The 21,605-nt window shown below is 46.6% G+C and overlaps 1 protein-coding gene, 5 long non-coding RNA genes and 4 pseudogenes across 6 annotated transcripts; 5 read left to right on the top strand and 5 right to left on the bottom strand.

The window, feature by feature from the left end:
- Window positions 1-478: 478 nt before the first annotated feature.
- LOC121537178 lies at window positions 479-605 on the bottom strand (annotated as a pseudogene).
- An 895-nt stretch (window positions 606-1,500) lies between these two features.
- Window positions 1,501-21,493, top strand: LOC121536140. The gene is made up of 9 exons (XM_045206394.1): window positions 1,501-1,801; window positions 1,954-2,041; window positions 2,128-2,426; window positions 2,599-2,805; window positions 2,876-2,959; window positions 3,105-3,295; window positions 3,387-3,723; window positions 3,880-4,115; window positions 21,154-21,493. Exons 1-9 carry the CDS (start codon window positions 1,619-1,621, stop codon window positions 21,491-21,493), a joined length of 1,965 nt encoding a protein of 654 aa, XP_045062329.1. The 5' UTR covers window positions 1,501-1,618.
- On the bottom strand, window positions 8,422-10,100 carry LOC121536925. Its single transcript, XR_006657243.1, has 3 exons — window positions 9,512-10,100; window positions 8,822-8,909; window positions 8,422-8,735 (listed from the first exon to the last, which is right to left on the bottom strand). It is a non-coding gene; the product is annotated as an uncharacterized LOC121536925 (long non-coding RNA).
- LOC123481778 lies at window positions 10,155-10,333 on the top strand (annotated as a pseudogene).
- LOC123481722 lies at window positions 13,306-13,792 on the bottom strand. The gene is made up of 3 exons (XR_006657245.1): window positions 13,707-13,792; window positions 13,508-13,605; window positions 13,306-13,346 (listed from the first exon to the last, which is right to left on the bottom strand). It is a non-coding gene; the product is annotated as an uncharacterized LOC123481722 (long non-coding RNA).
- LOC123481723 lies at window positions 13,788-14,237 on the bottom strand. Its single transcript, XR_006657246.1, has 3 exons — window positions 14,191-14,237; window positions 13,897-14,081; window positions 13,788-13,801 (listed from the first exon to the last, which is right to left on the bottom strand). It is a non-coding gene; the product is annotated as an uncharacterized LOC123481723 (long non-coding RNA).
- On the bottom strand, window positions 14,519-16,457 carry LOC123481721. Its single transcript, XR_006657244.1, has 3 exons — window positions 16,012-16,457; window positions 14,822-15,064; window positions 14,519-14,629 (listed from the first exon to the last, which is right to left on the bottom strand). It is a non-coding gene; the product is annotated as an uncharacterized LOC123481721 (long non-coding RNA).
- Window positions 16,227-16,349, top strand: LOC123481779 (annotated as a pseudogene).
- LOC123481777 lies at window positions 17,495-17,675 on the top strand (annotated as a pseudogene).
- On the top strand, window positions 18,720-19,188 carry LOC123481724. Its single transcript, XR_006657247.1, has 3 exons — window positions 18,720-18,837; window positions 18,990-19,077; window positions 19,165-19,188. It is a non-coding gene; the product is annotated as an uncharacterized LOC123481724 (long non-coding RNA).
- Window positions 21,494-21,605: the final 112 nt, after the last annotated feature.

Raw genomic sequence — 21,605 nt, 5'->3', positions numbered from 1 at the left:
ATCAGCAAAGTGGAGGTGTTGTTTCCTACCTTCACCACCTGGGGGCGGCCCGTCAGGAAGTCCAGGACCCAGTTGCACAGGGCGGGGTTCAGACCCAGGGCCTCAAGCTTAATGATGAGCTTGGAGGGTACTATGGTGTTGAATGCTGAGCTATAGTCAATGAACAGCATTCTTACATAGGTATTCCTCTTGTCCAGATGGGATAGGGCAGTGTGCAGTGTGATGGCGATTGCATCGTCTGTGGATCTATTGGGGTGGTAAACAAATTGAAGTGGGTCGAGGGTGACAGGTAAGGTAGAGGTGATATGATCCTTGACTAGTCTCTCAAAGCACTTCATGGTGCTTTGATATCGATAATTCTGAAACCATTCATCAGATGAAGAAGTAAAGCTAAAGTAGAGGCAAATGCAGACAAACCTCACTTAACTCAACTAACTTATGTCACAAAATTTCACTCACTGTTTTTGGACACCAAGATCAGGGGAGAGCGCGAACGCAGTCCCCCACTACCAGAAATTATGCAATCGAGATTTCCACATTTGGGAAGCTCGCACGGGTCGAGTCTACAGTAGCGCAACGACTGTAGACAGTTACGCGTTCTGTTTGGTCTAGAGTCTACAGTCACTGTAGACTCTAGACCAATCAGAACGCCTTGCGTCACTTGAAAAAAAATCTCATTAGCAGCCTCGCAAAAATCGCATTAGCCCCGTATTTGGACCCGACTTTCGCTCATTACTTTATTCGTATATCATTCATTGTCTTGGGATTTGGTGGAAGTTATCTGAGACCCTTGGAGACCTTAACCAACGTTTTTGTTTTGTGCGAATTGGTCCAGTTTTTCTCTTGATCGAGCCATTTCGGAGACCCACTGTTATGATCTTGCTGAGTTTACTGTCACTGTCAGTTTTGTATGTCAATGAAGATGGCGAGCCCAGTAATCCGCGTAATCAACCCAGATGCCCCTCCATATCGTCAGCAGGCCGTATTGGTGGCGACAAAAGAGGCCCGTTACTATCGGGAGAAAAGGATGCTCTTTCCCAAACCTCCACAGGAGCTGCGGAACCAGGCTACAGCCTTGGCTCATGCAGAGAAGCTCCTTCGAGCGGAGGGTATCCACACTCCTTCGCGTCAGCTGTGCCTGGGAAAGCTGGTGAAGCTCCTTCGAGCGGAGGGTATCCACACTCCTTCGCGTCAGCTGTGCCTGGGAAAGCTGGTGAAGCTCCTTCGAGCGGAGGGTATCCACACTCCTTCGCGTCAGCTGTGCCTGGGAAAGCTGGTGATACCATTTGGCCAGTATGAAAACGCATCTTTTCACTGGCTTGTGGAAAACGATGTGGGCTACTTGAAGTAGTAAGTATATTATATTTAATACCATTGGAGGCAATGCATTTATTATACAATTTTAATGGCATGCTTATAATAAATGGCAGTATACTTGACAAGCACAGATCAGAGGAGACCACTCAACATAGGGAGGGAGAGAGAGTGAACCAGGGGAGTGAAAGACTACCTCAATGAATATGCAGAGAGTTTCCCACAAGTCTGCATTCTCCTGGAGGCCAACATCGACAGGTGTATTTACGGTCAGAGAGGGTTTGAGGAAAGCACCTTTCAGGAGATGTGGACTCTCTACAGCAAGTACCCCACCCAAAAGGACAGGCCAGAGCTATTCAGTGAGGAGGAGAAGGAGATAATAAAGAAAGCATACAGTTCTGTGAGGAGGTGGCTGCACACACCAGTGACCCACATCACAAGTGTGCAGATGAAGCGGTTCAGGAAATATATTGTTGACAAGGAGCAAGTAAGTTGTATGTAATGGGAAGAGCAGAATAGCATGGTAAATTATTTTCATATTAGAGATATTTTAATCACTAAATGTTTTTGTTTGCTTTTGATAATTAAAAGCTGGTACATCATAAAATCTATATAGTTACAATAAATTTTGTTGTCCAGCAACCGCAGGCAAGCACCTCCAAGTGTGATCCTTCATCATGGCCAGGGGACGACAGTGAACTGTTAGCTGCAAGCCAGGCTGTTGAAGGTAGGGGAGTTACAGAGTAAACAGACATGAAACCGTAAAAAATTTAAAAATTATACAAAACAACTTTGTTTGGAAAATTCCCACAGACACAATCAAACAGTTCGAGCCCCCTGTCCGGCCCAAGCAGCCCGAGCCCGCTGTCCGGCCCAAGAAGCCCGAGCCCGCTGTCCGGCCCAAGCAGCCCGAGCCGCCTGTCCGGCCCAAGAAGCTTGAACCCGCTGTCCGGCCCAAGAAGCCCGAGCCCGCTGTCCGGCCCAAACAGCCCGAGCCCCCTGTCCGGCCCAAACAGCCCGAGCCCCCTGGCCAACTCACAGAGTCCCCGTCCACAGCACAGGATCATGAGGGTCAGCCTTTTCCCACGGAATCACCTCTGAGTGACTCCCCTGTAAGTAAAATTCACATTATATGCAAACAATGTCAAGGAGAACAATTTGTTTAACATGTTGGTTTTTTTTTTTTTAATTGGTTGTATGTTTTGACATTCATTTGTACTAACCAAAGTAATGTAAAATAATAAGTAATAACTAAGTGTGTTTTGTATGTGTTGTGTGTTGCAGGTGGAGCTAGAGGGTTGGGTGCGTCTGTGGGAAAACCCCAATGGCATCCCATCTGCAGACATTTCCTGGCTCAAAGACCACAATGAAAGAGGGCTGTTCACACCCGTTCAAATCTATAAGGACAAAAGTGGTCTGTTCAGGAGGCGACGGGTGATGAAATCGGACCGCATGTGGTTTTACCCAGAAGAACCTCCCGGCTACGTCAGGGTGCCCCGCCAACTCCACAACAGTTTTTTCGGAGTCGTGTTTTTGTGTGGCGTCCTGTTGGAGTGTGGAGGTACTCCTGAAGTGTCCTCGAGGGGATCAGTGTCTGGGTAGAGGACGGAACGTGCACCTCTACAAGTCTGGCTATCACCACCGGGTATAACTCACTTCACCTTTGTTAGAGTTTTTACATTAGTTTATTACTATGTATGTAAACATGCAAGACAAAAAAAGAGCACAGAAAGCCATATCCTGCTATTGGCCTTTTTTTAAATAAGATTTTCTCCCCATATGTACTTTAGGTACGTCACATCTGTGACGTGTCCACCTGGTACACCATGCTCACTGAGGTCCTGTGCTGTGGACCATGTACAAAAGCGGCCAGAAGCGGAGAAGGTGGCACAATGGGTCGGTGGCTTGCGTGGGATGCCGCTATTTTGTCCCAGCTTAGCGAGGCTCACCAAGCTATGTTCCCTGCCATCCTCACCAGCAAGTGAGTATACTGAACATAATGTGTGCGTTTGACAGACCTGGAAGTGTCACTCAAATCCACCTGAACATATTGATTGTGACTCTACTTATAGGCGTGGCGTGGATAGGACTGTTGTGCGCCTTCTGAGGGACCGGACGGAAGGGAACACCATGGTCAAGGTGTGGCGGCAGATACAGGAGAACCACGTTGAAGAGTACCTTCAGCGTAAGGACCTGTACACCACACTCCTCATGACTGTCGTGAAACCTGGAGGGATCGTTTCTGCACTAAGGCACACTTTCCAGGCTCCACCTCCTCCAAGAGAGCTCCCCTCCGCGCGGCTCCTGCGCCACGCCTTCCTGCTGGCGGAGGCCAACAACGTGCAGGATTACCGGAGCCAGATCCTCTCCACTTTTGGCACTGTGCTGAAAATGGATTCCACCAAGAAAGTATGTAAATCATGCAAAACATCTTGCAGTATTGTTTGGTTTTTTATTAAGTTTTAAATTGAACCCATTTTCACATTGTTGTAAAGTGATTAAGAAAAATCACATATCAATAAAATCTAACAGGTTATCTCATTATGCACACTTGACATGTTTTAGGTGGTGAAGAAGCTGTCTGGGGAGGGTGGAGGCTCAGCTGAGTGGTTCACCAGCATCGGAAACGAGCACTCCCAGATAGTTTCATTTGTGCTGACCTGTGAGGAGTCCACAGAGAAGCTGAAACCGATGTGCCTTGGGGTCATGGAGAGGTTCCGGCTGGCCAATCAACCAGTCCCAAAAATTATATACGTGGACCGTGGGTGTTGCCGTGCGCAGGGCCCAACAGCGCTGGGGATTTTTGTTCCAGGTCTGTTGATGGTAGAGGGGGCGTTGGGTTTTCTCACTGGTGGTGGCAGTAGCAAATGTGGCATCGGTGGCTGAGGCCGGGAGAGTGGTGCCATCATATCTGTCCTTCCCTTTAACACCTTGGTCCCTGCTGTGCTGGGTGTGGGCACATATTCCATCAGGGGGTAGTCTGGTGGAGGGAGGACTGCAGGCTGATGTGGTGCTGGTGGAAGGTCTGCAGATGAGATGGAGGTGGTCTTAGTGATGGTGGAGGGCTGTTTTGTGGCGTGCAAGTTGAGGAGCCTCTCTTGGCGACGGATAAAGTCCTGCACAGTCTTGCTGTTAATCTTGGGTAGAGGAATGCCTGCTTTGCACAGGACTGGATCCTCCACTAAAATCCGGTGCTGGACTCGCTCAGACGCCTTCAAGAGGGTTCTCTTCTCAGGACTGTTGCGAGAGCCTTGAGGTGAGCGCAACCACAACAGTTTCACCAGCGTGTACATCAGCCTGTTGTGCTGAGCACTGATGTCCTGTTGCGCTGGTGCGTAGCGCTTGGCCATCTTTACCCTCTGTATCAGAGCAGCGTCAACAAGATCGTCCCTTTTTGTGCGGCAGTAGAGGGTGTTGCCCCAGTGTGTTCTGTACAACTGGTTGAACTTTTGTGGCTGCTTGTCATGCTCCTCCACGGCATTCCAGGCTTTAAGGACCTGGTTTCTCTGCTCGGTGGTGAGTGACAGCTTTTCTTCTGCCAGGCCAATCTCCACCAGCACAGAGCAGAACATTTCCAACTTAGGAAAGCCAGGAAGAGGGTTTGGACTGCAGGCATCCTCCTGTAAAAGAAAAAGCCATATGAATGTGGTAAGTTCAAATATGTTGTCTTTTTCAGTAACTGGTGCATTGTATTTCATTCTAGCAGACACACGGCTACTCACAAAGGCCGGAGGGTGAACAGTGGCGGTTTCGTCGCTGGTGAGTGTGATGTGGGGCAGGACGGCATCCAGCGCACGGTCGTGTGCCTCCACATCGCTCTGGTACGCCTCGTCTGCGTCATCTGGATCAGGCTGCCCAGGTCGGAGCACCTCCTCTTCTGGACCAGGTCCATCGTTGACAATGTCCTGAAGAGAGAAGGGCCCAGATTCCCCCGTGCTCTGGCTGAACAGGTACTCCAACCCGAGCAGCTCGTTGGAAGAGACATCAGCAGGGGCCCGGAAATTCTCCTCCACAGTCTCTCCGAACAGCTGCTGACAGCGAGCGTTGAGGCGATCAATCAGCGGCGCCGAATAGGTCCTGTGGTGCCGTCCTTTGCCACCAAACACGGCATCCCCGCTCCTGTCAGAGTTCCACCGTGCAATGCCACTGATCAGGTAAACCTGATAGGGCCGTGCTGCACAGTGGGGACCTGAAAATCAAAATTGAAGGTATTATACAACAGTTAGTTCCACTTTTTCAACTAATTAGTTTGATTGGACAATGGGCATTCCATGAGTTCCTATATTGAGCGTTACTGCACGGGGACTTTTAACTACATGTATCACTCCGCTTTACAGGTGTTCTAATAAATGTTTTGTTTGTGTTGCTTGGCAAAAGTCAAGTCCGAAGTCCAGTTGCAGATCTTTTTGTGTTGGCGGAGGAAAATAAATGATTAAAAAAAGAAACAAATCATAATCTGTTGTGGCTTATTACTGTTAACTAATAAATGGCAATTGTAGAATGGTTGTATTAAAGCTATATCCAAATCACAGCTGTGATATATTCAGTACAATCGCACTCCCCTCTCCTGTCATTATTGCTTAATGACAGGGTCACATATTTAATTTGTTACAAGTATAGAGAATACACCTGTGTACCTGGAATCATGTTCGGCAGAGCTTTGTGGAATCCTTCCAGGCTGTTGCTTCCACGCAGACATTTGTAGTAGGGTAGGTCCACATTGTTAATGGTTGTGGTACGCGCCACCCTATACATGTTCATGTCTGGTGGATCCTGGATGCACTCCAGGTGTCGCTGCTGGCCTGCCCACATCTCATCAATGGCCTCTGTAAATACATACATACATGCATGCATACAGTGAGTTATGTTCACTTTGTATGCAACTCTATCCGTATCAATGTTGTAATAACTTTTTTGAATGAGGTCTTTTATACCAGGTGTTTTGAAAAGGCTCACTCCGCTCTCGTCCAGCCCTGCGGGGACCTTTCAGCTCCTCAATGGCCAGATGGATGAGCCGGAATGTTTCCTGAGCTCCCAGTGTGACCCTTCGCACGTGGTGTTTGAGGTGCTCCCTGGTAATGTAGAGGCGGACAATATCCTCATCTGACACAGTCATCAGCGTTGCCGGGTCCTTGGCTCTCATGGCCTTGATGAGCAGCTCCAGGTCTGAGCGGTTATAGGCCAGCACTCCCCCAGCTAGCGCAGACTTGAATGCAGCATACTTGAGTGGGACTCTGTGCGTATGGCTGCATCAAACCGGTGGATCCAGTGAAAGATGTCCAGACGCACAACCATCCCGTTGTCCACCCAAGGCTGGAACAAAATCCCCAGCGCTGTTGGGCCCTGCGCACGGCAACACCCACGGTCCACGTATATAATTTTTGGGACTGGTTGATTGGCCAGCCGGAACCTCTCCATGACCCCAAGGCACATCGGTTTCAGCTTCTCTGTGGACTCCTCACAGGTCAGCACAAATGAAACTATCTGGGAGTGCTCGTTTCCGATGCTGGTGAACCACTCAGCTGAGCCTCCACCCTCCCCAGACAGCTTCTTCACCACCTAAAACATGTCAAGTGTGCATAATGAGATAACCTGTTAGATTTTATTGATATGTGATTTTTCTTAATCACTTTACAACAATGTGAAAATGGGTTCAATTTAAAACTTAATAAAAAACCAAACAATACTGCAAGATGTTTTGCATGATTTACATACTTTCTTGGTGGAATCCATTTTCAGCACAGTGCCAAAAGTGGAGAGGATCTGGCTCCGGTAATCCTGCACGTTGTTGGCCTCCGCCAGCAGGAAGGCGTGGCGCAGGAGCCGCGCGGAGGGGGAGCTCTCTTGGAGGAGGTGGAGCCTGGAAAGTGTGCCTTAGTGCAGAAACGATCCCTCCAGGTTTCACGACAGTCATGAGGAGTGTGGTGTACAGGTCCTTACGCTGAAGGTACTCTTCAACGTGGTTCTCCTGTATCTGCCGCCACACCTTGACCATGGTGTTCCCTTCCGTCCGGTCCCTCAGAAGGCGCACAACAGTCCTATCCACGCCACGCCTATAAGTAGAGTCACAATCAATATGTTCAGGTGGATTTGAGTGACACTTCCAGGTCTGTCAAACGCACACATTATGTTCAGTATACTCACTTGCTGGTGAGGATGGCAGGGAACATAGCTTGGTGAGCCTCGCTAAGCTGGGACAAAATAGCGGCATCCCACGCAAGCCACCGACCCATTGTGCCACCTTCTCCGCTTCTGGCCGCTTTTGTACATGGTCCACAGCACAGGACCTCAGTGAGCATGGTGTACCAGGTGGACACGTCACAGATGTGACGTACCTAAAAGTACATATGGGGAGAAAATCTTATTTAAAAAAAGGCCAATAGCAGGATATGGCTTTCTGTGCTCTTTTTTTGTCTTGCATGTTTACATACATAGTAATAAACTAATGTAAAAACTCTAACAAAGGTGAAGTGAGTTATACCCGGTGGTGATAGCCAGACTTGTAGAGGTGCACGTTCCGTCCTCTACCCAGACACTGATCCCTCGAGGACACTTCAGGGAGTACCTCCACACTCCAACAGGACGCCACACAAAAACACGACTCCGAAAAAACTGTTGTGGAGTTGGCGGGGCACCCCTGACGTAGCCGGGAGGTTCTTCTGGGTAAAACCACATGCGGTCCGATTTCATCACCCGTCGCCTCCTGAACAGACCACTTTTGTCCTTATAGATTTGAACGGGTGTGAACAGCCCTCTTTCATTGTGGTCTTTGAGCCAGGAAATGTCTGCAGATGGGATGCCATTGGGGTTTTCCCACAGACGCACCCAACCCTCTAGCTCCACCTGCAACACACAACACATACAAAACACACTTAGTTATTACTTATTATTTTACATTACTTTGGTTAGTACAAATGAATGTCAAAACATACAACCAATTAAAAAAAAAAAAAAACAACATGTTAAACAAATTGTTCTCCTTGACATTGTTTGCATATAATGTGAATTTTACTTACAGGGGAGTCACTCAGAGGTGATTCCGTGGGAAAAGGCTGACCCTCATGATCCTGTGCTGTGGACGGGGACTCTGTGAGTTGGCCAGGGGCTCGGGCTGTTTGGGCCGGACAGGGGGCTCGGGCTGTTTGGGCCGGACAGCGGGCTCGGGCTTCTTGGGCCGGACAGCGGGTTCAAGCTTCTTGGGCCGGACAGGCGGCTCGGGCTGCTTGGGCCGGACAGCGGGCTCGGGCTTCTTGGGCCGGACAGCGGGCTCGGGCTGCTTGGGCCGGACAGCGGGCTCGGGCTTCTTGGGCCGGACAGCGGGCTCGGGCTGCTTGGGCCGGACAGGGGGCTCGGGCTTCTTGGGCCGGACAGGGGCTCGGGCTGCTTGGGCCGGACAGGGGGCTCGAACTGTTTGATTGTGTCTGTGGGAATTTTCCAAACAAAGTTGTTTTGTATAATTTTTAAATTTTTTACGGTTTCATGTCTGTTTACTCTGTAACTCCCCTACCTTCAACAGCCTGGCTTGCAGCTAACAGTTCACTGTCGTCCCCTGGCCATGATGAAGGATCACACTTGGAGGTGCTTGCCTGCGGTTGCTGGACAACAAAATTTATTGTAACTATATAGATTTTATGATGTACCAGCTTTTAATTATCAAAAGCAAACAAAAACATTTAGTGATTAAAATATCTCTAATATGAAAATAATTTACCATGCTATTCTGCTCTTCCCATTACATACAACTTACTTGCTCCTTGTCAACAATATATTTCCTGAACCGCTTCATCTGCACACTTGTGATGTGGGTCACTGGTGTGTGCAGCCACCTCCTCACAGAACTGTATGCTTTCTTTATTATCTCCTTCTCCTCCTCACTGAATAGCTCTGGCCTGTCCTTTTGGGTGGGGTACTTGCTGTAGAGAGTCCACATCTCCTGAAAGGTGCTTTCCTCAAACCCTCTCTGACCGTAAATACACCTGTCGATGTTGGCCTCCAGGAGAATGCAGACTTGTGGGAAACTCTCTGCATATTCATTGAGGTAGTCTTTCACTCCCTGGTTCACTCTCTCTCCCTCCCTATGTTGAGTGGTCTCCTCTGATCTGTGCTTGTCAAGTATACTGCCATTTATTATAAGCATGCCATTAAAATTGTATAATAAATGCATTGCCTCCAATGGTATTAAATATAATATACTTACTACTTCAAGTAGCCCACATCGTTTTCCACAAGCCAGTGAAAAGATGCGTTTTCATACTGGCCAAATGGTATCACCAGCTTTCCCAGGCACAGCTGACGCGAAGGAGTGTGGATACCCTCCGCTCGAAGGAGCTTCACCAGCTTTCCCAGGCACAGCTGACGCGAAGGAGTGTGGATACCCTCCGCTCGAAGGAGCTTCTCTGCATGAGCCAAGGCTGTAGCCTGGTTCCGCAGCTCCTGTGGAGGTTTGGGAAAGAGCATCCTTTTCTCCCGATAGTAACGGGCCTCTTTTGTCGCCACCAATACGGCCTGCTGACGATATGGAGGGGCATCTGGGTTGATTACGCGGATTACTGGGCTCGCCATCTTCATTGACATACAAAACTGACAGTGACAGTAAACTCAGCAAGATCGTAACAGTGGGTCTCCGAAATGGCTCGATCAAGAGAAAAACTAGACCAATTCGCACAAAACAAAAACGTTGGTTAAGGTCTCCAAGGGTCTCAGATAACTTCCACCAAATCCCAAGACAATGAATGATATACGAATAAAGTAATGAGCGAAAGTCGGGTCCAAATACGGGGCTAATGCGATTTTGCGAGGCTGCTAATGAGATTTTTTTCAAGTGACGCAAGCGACTGTAAACAGTTACGCGTTCTGATTGGTCTAGAGTCTACAGTGACTGTAGACTCTAGACCAAACAGAACGCGTAACTGTCTACAGTCGTTGCGCTACTGTAGACTCGACCCGTGCGAGCTTCCCAAATGTGGAAATCTCGATTGCATAATTTCTGGTAGTGGGGACTGCGTTCGCGCTCTCCCCTGATCTTGGTGTCCAAAAACAGTGAGTGAAATTTTGTGACATAAGTTAGTTGAGTTAAGTGAGGTTTGTCTGCATTTGCCTCTACTTTAGCTTTACTTCTTCATCTGATGAATGGTTTCAGAATTATCGATATCAAAGCACCATGAAGTGCTTTGAGAGACTAGTCAAGGATCATATCACCTCTACCTTACCTGTCACCCTCGACCCACTTCAATTTGTTTACCACCCCAATAGATCCACAGACGATGCAATCGCCATCACACTGCACACTGCCCTATCCCATCTGGACAAGAGGAATACCTATGTAAGAATGCTGTTCATTGACTATAGCTCAGCATTCAACACCATAGTACCCTCCAAGCTCATCATTAAGCTTGAGGCCCTGGGTCTGAACCCCGCCCTGTGCAACTGGGTCCTGGACTTCCTGACGGGCACGCCCCAGGTGGTGAAGGTAGGAAACAACACCTCCACTTTGCTGATCCTCAACACTGGGGCCCCACAAGTGTGCGTGCTCAGCCCCCTCCCTGTACTCCCCTGTTCACCCATGACTGCGTGGCCAAGCACGCCTCCAACTCAATCATCAAGTTTGCAGACGACACAACAGTAGTAGGCTTGATTACCAACAATGACGAGACAGCCTACAGGAGGAGGTGAGGGCTCTTGGAGTGTGGTGCCAGGAAAATAACCTCTCACTCAATGTCAACTAAACAAAGGAGATGATCGTGGACTTCAGGAAACAGCAGAGGGTGCACCCCCCTATCCACATCGACGGGACCGCAGTGGAGAAGGTGGAAAGCTTCAAGTTCCTTGGCGTACACATCACTGACAAACTGAAATGGTCCACCCACACAGACAGTGTGGTGAAGAAGGCACAACAGAGCCTCTTCAACCTCAGGAGGCTGAATAAATTTGGCTTGGCACCCAAAACCCACACAAACTTTTACAGATGCACCATTGAGAGCATCCTGTAGGGCAGTATCACTGCCTGGTACGGCAACTGCACCGCCCGCAACCGCAGGGCTCTCCAGTGGGTGGTGCGGTCTGCCGAACGCATTATCGGGGGCAAACTACCCGCCCTCCAGGACACCTACAGCACCCGATGTCACAGGAAAGCCAAAAGATCATCAAGGACATCAACCACCTGAGCCACGGCCTGTTCACCCCGCTATCATCCAGAAGGCGAGGTCAGTACAGGTGCATCAAAGCTAGGACCGAGAGACTGAAAAACAGCTTCTATCTCAAGGCCATCAGACTGTTAAATAGCCATCACTAGCGCATTAGAGGCTGCTGCTGCCTATAGAAATCACTGGCCACTTTAAGAAATGGAACACTAGTCACATTAATGTTTACATATCTTGCATTACTCATCTCATATGTATATACTGTATTCTATTCTATAATATTCTACTGTATTTTAGTCCATGCCGCTCTGTCATTGCTCGTCCATATATGTATATATTCTTAATTCCATTCCTTACTTAGATTTGTGTGTATTGGGTATATGTTGTGAAATTGTTAGATATTACTTGTTAGATATTACTGCACTGTCGGAGGTAGACGCACAAGCATTTCGCTACACCCGCAATTTCATCAGCTAAACGTGTATGTGACTAATTACATTTGAATTGATTTGATTCATTTTCTCTTCTGAATTGCCCGAATGTCTGTGATTTGTTATTGTAGCACTGGTTTTAATGCCAATAATGTGCTGATAATATATGGGCCTGGGCCTATTTGTGATTTCAGGGCCGGTCCTAGCGTTTTGGAGGCCCTAAAGGCCGGTGCCTAGTGAACCAAACGAGTGTGCTCGCATACTCCCTTAAAATACCTTTGCTTGAATAACGAGAACAAAAGCGGCAATAGTACTGTTTACCCATTTTGAGACGCCATAGCCAGTATACACTTCCTCAATAGTCAGAATTAATGTCCCCCTGGCCAAAATGTGTCCCCCTCTGCGTCACAATGGGATTCGATAAACTATTAGCGTCCGTTGCTATATCAACGGTGTGATGACCTAATGATTAGAATTTTGGAGATCATTACAGCCTAAATTATGTTATTTTCATCATTACTCTGCAAACAAGGCTGATTTCCGCGACAATTTCGCTGTTTAAACAAGTTTTGTTTAGCTAATAAAATGAAAACATTACTTCAAACTACTTTAGTTAACATTACAAAATGAAATCCATGTCTTAAACATTGCTACGTTTCGGAAATGGCAAATAAAACGTGTAATCTGCTTTACTCCATTCATTTGCAAATTCGTTTGATTCATACACTGGCTTGTCTGGCTGTCATGTTTTTATTTTAACCTGCCCGTCCCTTATCTGCACTGAAATAATATAATTTCAGTAGTCCTCTATTATTATTCTCTTTTTTCTATCTCGCATAGCTCATTAGTACACCCTAGTGGTTGAATATATATGTCTCTATTGTAGGTCCTAGGAATACAACAATGAATAATGTTGAACAAATAAATACCATCAAAGGATACCTTACAACTTAAAATAATCAACACCTTGTGAAACAGCTGTGAAAACCAACCTAGCAATATTTAAGATTTTAATACATAAATGTTGATATTTTTGGTACAGTTGTGTCAATTTATTTTCACAGATTTTTATGTACACTCACATGGCAATCATAGACTAAAATACTGAATTCTGGTGTGGAATTTTGAGTAGGTGGTTGCTGTGTGGGTGGGAGGTTCTGCCTGTCATTTGTTCTCAACAGGCAGCCAGTCTCGGAAGGGGGACTTGAAGAGGGAGACTGCAGAAGTCCAGGCACTGCTGCTCTCTTTGTTCCGAGTGTTTGCAGTGCTAGTGTTTTTAGTTAATCTGTGTATCTCACATATTATGTGCCCAGTATGATAGGGCAAGACAACTTTCTTAGCAGATAATAACAACATTACAATAACAGTAGCTGTAGATGATGTAATGAAAAGTTGGAGGGTGGTTGGTAATGGAGGACATCAGGTGGATCCACGTCTGGGTGTTGGGCAGAACCCCTTGGTCCTGGAGAACAGGAGCAGAGTTAAAGGGAACAGGGTAGGAGACCGAGACGTAAACAAGCAAACACACAGGTTACACTATACTGTGAGAAGATTTGATGGATTAGTACAGTGTTATAAATGTGAGATATGTACTTTTCAACACTTTTGGAAGGTATAGCCTACCTCAAGCTGGTCCCCCTCCGACTTAGAGCACAGAGAATCAGACTGATCCGAACTCACTGATTCTGGTGGATGGGATACCTCCTGGACAGTCGATGGTCCTAAAGTCATTTGGAGAGGTAAATTGAAGAGGTACATTTTTATAAGCTCAGCATAATTACAATTTCTTGCTTTCTCAAATGTCAACCAAAGCTTAACATACTTTGTTTATTGGGCTTCACCGAGGTGTAGGGCTTTCAGTGGTCGACCGTCCAACTGCTCCAACTGGAGAAGATTGTTGGCTTCCCCGAGGTAACCCTAGGAAAATATCAGTGTTAGGGAAACTAAAACTAGCTTCAGGTTATTTTGTGTGCAAATGCAAATAGTTATTATCTGAGATGTTTTATATTCACCTTAACAGATGGTGACCCCAGCTAGCAGCGAAAGAGCAGCAAGGTTTCCCAGGTCTCGCCTTCCTTTCGTCCTTCTTCCAAACCAAGTAATTAGCCCGGATGTCGTAGCACTTGGTCCCCTTCTTGATTCTGCTCCGGTAGCTCTCCTTCTGTTTCTCCTGCGCCTTGTCGATGTTCAGTCTCACCTTGATTGATAACAGGTATAAATGCAATTATATTTCATATTACAAATACATTTCTTACATATCTCTTGGAGGGCCAGAAAATAAATTAACAGCGGACAATCATTTTTACCTGGTCAAAAACCTCCACATCCTTCTCAGTCCGTGCCTGATGGTGGTCCTCGAAGGTGTTCTGATCTGGTTCGACAACTTCCACCACATCAGGTGGGGTTTCTGTGATCTGAAAGTACGTTATACAAAAATAGCAATAGACAAACAACAACACTAAGTCAATCATGGGTGAACCGTGGGTTGAAGATGTCCATCATCGCCTTGGAGGTGGCCTCACCAGTCTCGTCCTTGATGGGTATCACATGTTTTTATTTTTGGTTCCAAGCACTCTTTTTAATGGGTTACAGAAGGGAATTTAGAGTTAAGCACGTACTCTCATTTACTGACCTTAATGGGTATTGCCTCCACCCAATTGGTAAAGTGAATCCCATTCCTGGATTTTGTGAAGGGTCCGATGAGGTCCACCCCTAACATTTAAAGTGGTCCGATGAGGTCCACCCCTAACATTTACAGTGTTAAAGAGAAGATTACTTTATTCTTACCCGTATCTGTGTCATACAGTATGCAGATTTTCATATTTGTAAGGATACTGACATACACACACATTCTATAATATTGAACTATGCTGTGGTCAAATAAAGCAACCATTAAAAAAGAACTTATCAGGGCAAAATTTGAATTGGGACACTTACCGATCATGTGCCATGGTGAAACAACTTTGATGGGCTTCAACTCCAGCGCCAGTCTTCGCCCTCTCAAACTTCTGGCAGGCTAGACAGGGTACTGACCTTTAAGCAAAAAGTGACAAATTAAAACATTGTGTGCTCTCTGATATGACATTAATTGAAATCATAATAATTTCAGATATAATAGAATGTGAATGATAAACCAAAGGCTATTTTACTTGCCCAGCTGTCCACCTCCTTGACAATTCCCTGTCAGGAGAAGCATAGGTTGATTTTGGCAATCATGCCAATCATTTTGGCAATGTAGTCCCCTGTAGCTCAGTTGGTAGAGCATGGCGCTTGCAACGCCAGGGTTGTGGGTTCGTTTCCCATGGGGGCCAGTATGAAAAATGTATGCACTCACTAACTGTAAGTCGCTCTGGATAAGAGCGTCTGCTAAATGACGTAAATGTAATGCGCTTCACGCCGAAATGGCAAGCATGCATCTCGGTCAGTAAGGCCTCCTTCTCCTCCTCAGTAAAAATCTGACAGATGTGATGTGATGGTAGAGTTTGCTAAACAAATACCCACTGGATTGATGTAAATAATCATGATATCATTCTGCCAGGTAAGCACAGGGTACTTTGTAGCTAATATTTAAGTGAGAAGGTTTTTGGGAAAACTTTTCCATCTACGGATTGTAGAGGGCCCTAACTCTGTAACGCTCCAGCGATACAGATTGAATAGAGCTCCTATGCAGCGTACACATATTGTCGTGTTGCATTAATCCGTATGTCATCTTCACGGAGTCGTGCTCAGCTACTGAATAGAAAACTGTAGTGTGTGTAACGCAAGACAGAGAAGAGCCTGTCTCCTCAGAGATTGCGTTTATTTTGGGAGATTTCACAATATGACCTTTTAATTCAAGACAGGATAAATATATTGTTTCAGGTCATAATAAAACATGTTTTGTATAGTTACTTTTTTCTTAACTTGTTTCTCTAACTTTATAGCAAGTCAAGCTAATTTACACTGCAGAGCAGCTAGCTAGCTAGCTAACGTTAGCTAGGCTAGGTTGAAGACAACTGTAGCTAGTGACCTCCACCTAATAATTATAATAATAAACTTAAACGGGAGGCAACAGTCAAATTCAAATAATATAATTGTCTTAACAGCCAATGTGTAATAATTAACATTACCAATAAAATAGTACTCACTTATAGGAATGGGTAATTGTTTACAAGTTGCTAGCGATCCCATAAAGCCATCGCTGAAACCGACATATTTTCATCTTCTTCTGTGGTTTGGTAACTTTCTGTTCTTCGACGGACTCTGGCTGGACTGAAGACAACGCAAAGTTTGGAAGATTTCAAAGTATGCGACGTCCGTCTCGGAACAGAGCCTTCAACCGCAAGGTGCCGTTGCGATTCCACTCCCTGTCCGGGAACCATTTATTACATTGATTTTTGGAACAGGGAGATGGAATAGGGGTTTGCTCCGTCCACTCCACGCATCGACCTGGTATTGCAGTACCTCTAGGAACGGTGCACCCCCCTAATATTGTTCAAAGAAATACAGTTTCATCGGATCAAAGAGTTGGATCTTCCTTTGCTAGCAGTGTCCCGTTTGAGCTTATTCTTATCAGAGTCAGTTCCTGCAACAACAAAAAGAAAGTGCTGTATATGTCGAACTGTTGACATAATGTTGATATTCATGCATTTGTCAGAACTCTTTGGATTTGCCCGTTATTTTCACCAGTCCAGGACATCCTGGAACGGTGCACACCCTACCCGGGGAAATAACGGTGTTGAAAGTAAAACATCTGATTTTGAAGGTTGTGCGTTTGCCTCTTGGTTGAAAAGAATCGATCTACTCACAATTGGATGTATGACCCTTTGCAATGACATTGCACAAAAATATCAGCTTACAGAACTTTTTATTGCAACTATGAAACACAAGATTGGGCAGTAGCCTACGATTCACAAAATACAGCCAGCTAAGATACTCAGTATAACAATGAAGAAAAACAATAAGTAGTACATTCAGCTATGGTAGGTCAAAACAAGCACATATAATATGTCAGGCTGTTTTGACTTTGATTTCAGTATATGCATGGCATAAGCATAAATAAGTGTTTCTTACTGCTAAGGAAAACTTTTCTCCCACTTACTATTACTGTAGCCTAGCTAGCCTATACTCTGTCTTGTGGATGAATAAGTAGGCTACTGTCTCTTCCCCATATCTGAGGGTCGTATGCCACCAAGTGGTCAATGGTGTAATTGCAACATGTTTACTGAGCGCTGAACACAAGCTTCAGGAAACGACTATATACCTACAATCCCTGGAATGCTACGAAACACCAGAAATAGTTGGTGTCATTCGTTTGGCTATATGTGCACGAACGTGATTTCAGCATTTTGGTACATCGCATACTTTTGTGATATCAGACAGACGTGTAGATATTAAAACGTCAAGGTAAAGATCATTTCTACCGTGTTGTATGACGGGAAAATAGTCGGACAGTGATATAACCAAGTAAAACAAAATTAATCGCTTTTCCACCGCTCTCTCCACAACTGTATTCATAAACGTAATTAAACCCTGGTCGATATGATGCGTTATTATCAGGGGCCAAGTGGTAACCGTCAGCCAAAAACGTGTGCACTGGAATGACTAGCCCTCCACCGCCATCTCCAGCTCATACTTACCTGGCAAGGGAGATACCGTGATCAAGAAGGCGGTTCACCCAGGGTGAGGCTCAGCCATTGCACTCCGGCTGTGCTGACCCGTGCTCGCACGGGTCGAGTCTACAGTAGCGCAACGACTGTAGACAGTTACGCGTTCTGTTTGGTCTAGAGTCTACAGTCACTGTAGACTCTAGACCAATCAGGACTTGCGTCACTTGAAAAAAAATCTCATTAGCTGCCTCGCAAAAAATCGCATTAGCCCCGTATTTGGACCCGACTTTCGCTCATTACTTTATTCGTATATCATTCATTGTCTTGGGATTTGGTGGAAGTTATCTGAGACCCTTGGAGACCTTAACCAACGTTTTTGTTTTGTGCGAATTGGTCCAGTTTTTCTCTTGATCGAGCCATTTCGGAGACCCACTGTTATGATCTTGCTGAGTTTACTGTCACTGTCAGTTTTGTATGTCAATGAAGATGGCGAGCCCAGTAATCCGCGTAATCAACCCAGATGCCCCTCCATATCGTCAGCAGGCCGTATTGGTGGCGACAAAAGAGGCCCGTTACTATCGGGAGAAAAGGATGCTCTTTCCCAAACCTCCACAGGAGCTGCGGAACCAGGCTACAGCCTTGGCTCATGCAGAGAAGCTCCTTCGAGCGGAGGGTATCCACACTCCTTCGCGTCAGCTGTGCCTGGGAAAGCTGGTGAAGCTCCTTCGAGCGGAGGGTATCCACACTCCTTCGCGTCAGCTGTGCCTGGGAAAGCTGGTGAAGCTCCTTCGAGCGGAGGGTATCCACACTCCTTCGCGTCAGCTGTGCCTGGGAAAGCTGGTGATACCATTTGGCCAGTATGAAAACGCATCTTTTCACTGGCTTGTGGAAAACGATGTGGGCTACTTGAAGTAGTAAGTATATTATATTTAATACCATTGGAGGCAATGCATTTATTATACAATTTTAATGGCATGCTTATAATAAATGGCAGTATACTTGACAAGCACAGATCAGAGGAGACCACTCAACATAGGGAGGGAGAGAGAGTGAACCAGGGAGTGAAAGACTACCTCAATGAATATGCAGAGAGTTTCCCACAAGTCTGCATTCTCCTGGAGGCCAACATCGACAGGTGTATTTACGGTCAGAGAGGGTTTGAGGAAAGCACCTTTCAGGAGATGTGGACTCTCTACAGCAAGTACCCCACCCAAAAGGACAGGCCAGAGCTATTCAGTGAGGGAGGAGAAGGAGATAATAAAGAAAGCATACAGTTCTGTGAGGAGGTGGCTGCACACACCAGTGACCCACATCACAAGTGTGCAGATGAAGCGGTTCAGGAAATATATTGTTGACAAGGAGCAAGTAAGTTGTATGTAATGGGAAGAGCAGAATAGCATGGTAAATTATTTTCATATTAGAGATATTTTAATCACTAAATGTTTTTGTTTGCTTTTGATAATTAAAAGCTGGTACATCATAAAATCTATATAGTTACAATAAATTTTGTTGTCCAGCAACCGCAGGCAAGCACCTCCAAGTGTGATCCTTCATCATGGCCAGGGGACGACAGTGAACTGTTAGCTGCAAGCCAGGCTGTTGAAGGTAGGGGAGTTACAGAGTAAACAGACATGAAACCGTAAAAAAATTTAAAAATTATACAAAACAACTTTGTTTGGAAAATTCCCACAGACACAATCAAACAGTTCGAGCCCCTGTCCGGCCCAAGCAGCCCGAGCCCGCTGTCCGGCCCAAGAAGCCCGAGCCCGCTGTCCGGCCCAAGCAGCCCGAGCGCCTGTCCGGCCCAAGAAGCTTGAACCCGCTGTCCGGCCCAAGAAGTCCGAGCCCGCTGTCCGGCCCAAACAGCCCGAGCCCCTGTCCGGCCCAAACAGCCCGAGCCCCCTGGCCAACTCACAGAGTCCCCGTCCACAGCACAGGATCATGAGGGTCAGCCTTTTCCCACGGAATCACCTCTGAGTGACTCCCCTGTAAGTAAAATTCACATTATATGCAAACAATGTCAAGGAGAACAATTTGTTTAACATGTTGGTTTTTTTTTTTTTTTAATTGGTTGTATGTTTTGACATTCATTTGTACTAACCAAAGTAATGTAAAATAATAAGTAATAACTAAGTGTGTTTTGTATGTGTTGTGTGTTGCAGGTGGAGCTAGAGGGTTGGGTGCGTCTGTGGGAAAACCCCAATGGCATCCCATCTGCAGACATTTCCTGGCTCAAAGACCACAATGAAAGAGGGCTGTTCACACCCGTTCAAATCTATAAGGACAAAAGTGGTCTGTTCAGGAGGCGACGGGTGATGAAATCGGACCGCATGTGGTTTTACCCAGAAGAACCTCCCGGCTACGTCAGGGTGCCCCGCCAACTCCACAACAGTTTTTTCGGAGTCGTGTTTTTGTGTGGCGTCCTGTTGGAGTGTGGAGGTACTCCCTGAAGTGTCCTCGAGGGGATCAGTGTCTGGGTAGAGGACGGAACGTGCACCTCTACAAGTCTGGCTATCACCACCGGGTATAACTCACTTCACCTTTGTTAGAGTTTTTACATTAGTTTATTACTATGTATGTAAACATGCAAGACAAAAAAAGAGCACAGAAAGCCATATCCTGCTATTGGCCTTTTTTTAAATAAGATTTTCTCCCCATATGTACTTTAGGTACGTCACATCTGTGACGTGTCCACCTGGTACACCATGCTCACTGAGGTCCTGTGCTGTGGACCATGTACAAAAGCGGCCAGAAGCGGAGAAGGTGGCACAATGGGTCGGTGGCTTGCGTGGGATGCCGCTTATTTTGTCCCAGCTTAGCGAGGCTCACCAAGCTATGTTCCCTGCCATCCTCACCAGCAAGTGAGTATACTGAACATAATGTGTGCGTTTGACAGACCTGGAAGTGTCACTCAAATCCACCTGAACATATTGATTGTGACTCTACTTATAGGCGTGGCGTGGATAGGACTGTTGTGCGCCTTCTGAGGGACCGGACGGAAGGGAACACCATGGTCAAGGTGTGGCGGCAGATACAGGAGAACCACGTTGAAGAGTACCTTCAGCGTAAGGACCTGTACACCACACTCCTCATGACTGTCGTGAAACCTGGAGGGATCGTTTCTGCACTAAGGCACACTTTCCAGGCTCCACCTCCTCCAAGAGAGCTCCCCTCCGCGCGGCTCCTGCGCCACGCCTTCCCTGCTGGCGGAGGCCAACAACGTGCAGGATTACCGGAGCCAGATCCTCTCCACTTTTGGCACTGTGCTGAAAATGGATTCCACCAAGAAAGTATGTAAATCATGCAAAACATCTTGCAGTATTGTTTGGTTTTTTATTAAGTTTTAAATTGAACCCATTTTCACATTGTTGTAAAGTGATTAAGAAAAATCACATATCAATAAAATCTAACAGGTTATCTCATTATGCACACTTGACATGTTTTAGGTGGTGAAGAAGCTGTCTGGGGAGGGTGGAGGCTCAGCTGAGTGGTTCACCAGCATCGGAAACGAGCACTCCCAGATAGTTTCATTTGTGCTGACCTGTGAGGAGTCCACAGAGAAGCTGAAACCGATGTGCCTTGGGGTCATGGAGAGGTTCCGGCTGGCCAATCAACCAGTCCCAAAATTATATACGTGGACCGTGGGTGTTGCCGTGCGCAGGGCCCAACAGCGCTGGGGATTTTGTTCCAGCCTTGGGTGGACAACGGGATGGTTGTGCGTCTGGACATCTTTCACTGGATCCACCGGTTTGATGCAGCCATACGCACAGAGTCCCACTCGAAGTATGCTGCATTCAAGTCTGCGCTAGCTGGGGGAGTGCTGGCCTATAACCGCTCAGACCTGGAGCTGCTCATCAAGGCCATGAGAGCCAAGGACCCGGCAACGCTGATGACTGTGTCAGATGAGGATATTGTCCGCCTCTCTACATTACCAGGGAGCACCTCAAACACCACGTGCGAAGGGTCACACTGGGAGCTCAGGAAACATTCCGGCTCATCCATCTGGCCATTGAGGAGCTGAAAGGTCCCGCGGGGGCTGGACGAGAGCGGAGTGAGCCTTTTCAAAACACCTGGTATAAAAGACCTCATTCAAAAAAGTTATTACAACATTGATACGGATAGAGTTGCATACA

This window comes from Coregonus clupeaformis, chromosome 23 (assembly GCF_020615455.1).
Source record: "Coregonus clupeaformis isolate EN_2021a chromosome 23, ASM2061545v1, whole genome shotgun sequence".
Classification (NCBI taxonomy): Eukaryota; Metazoa; Chordata; class Actinopteri; order Salmoniformes; family Salmonidae; genus Coregonus; species Coregonus clupeaformis.
Note: the sequence above shows the minus strand (reverse complement) of the source record. Positions and strands in the feature narration are given on the sequence as shown.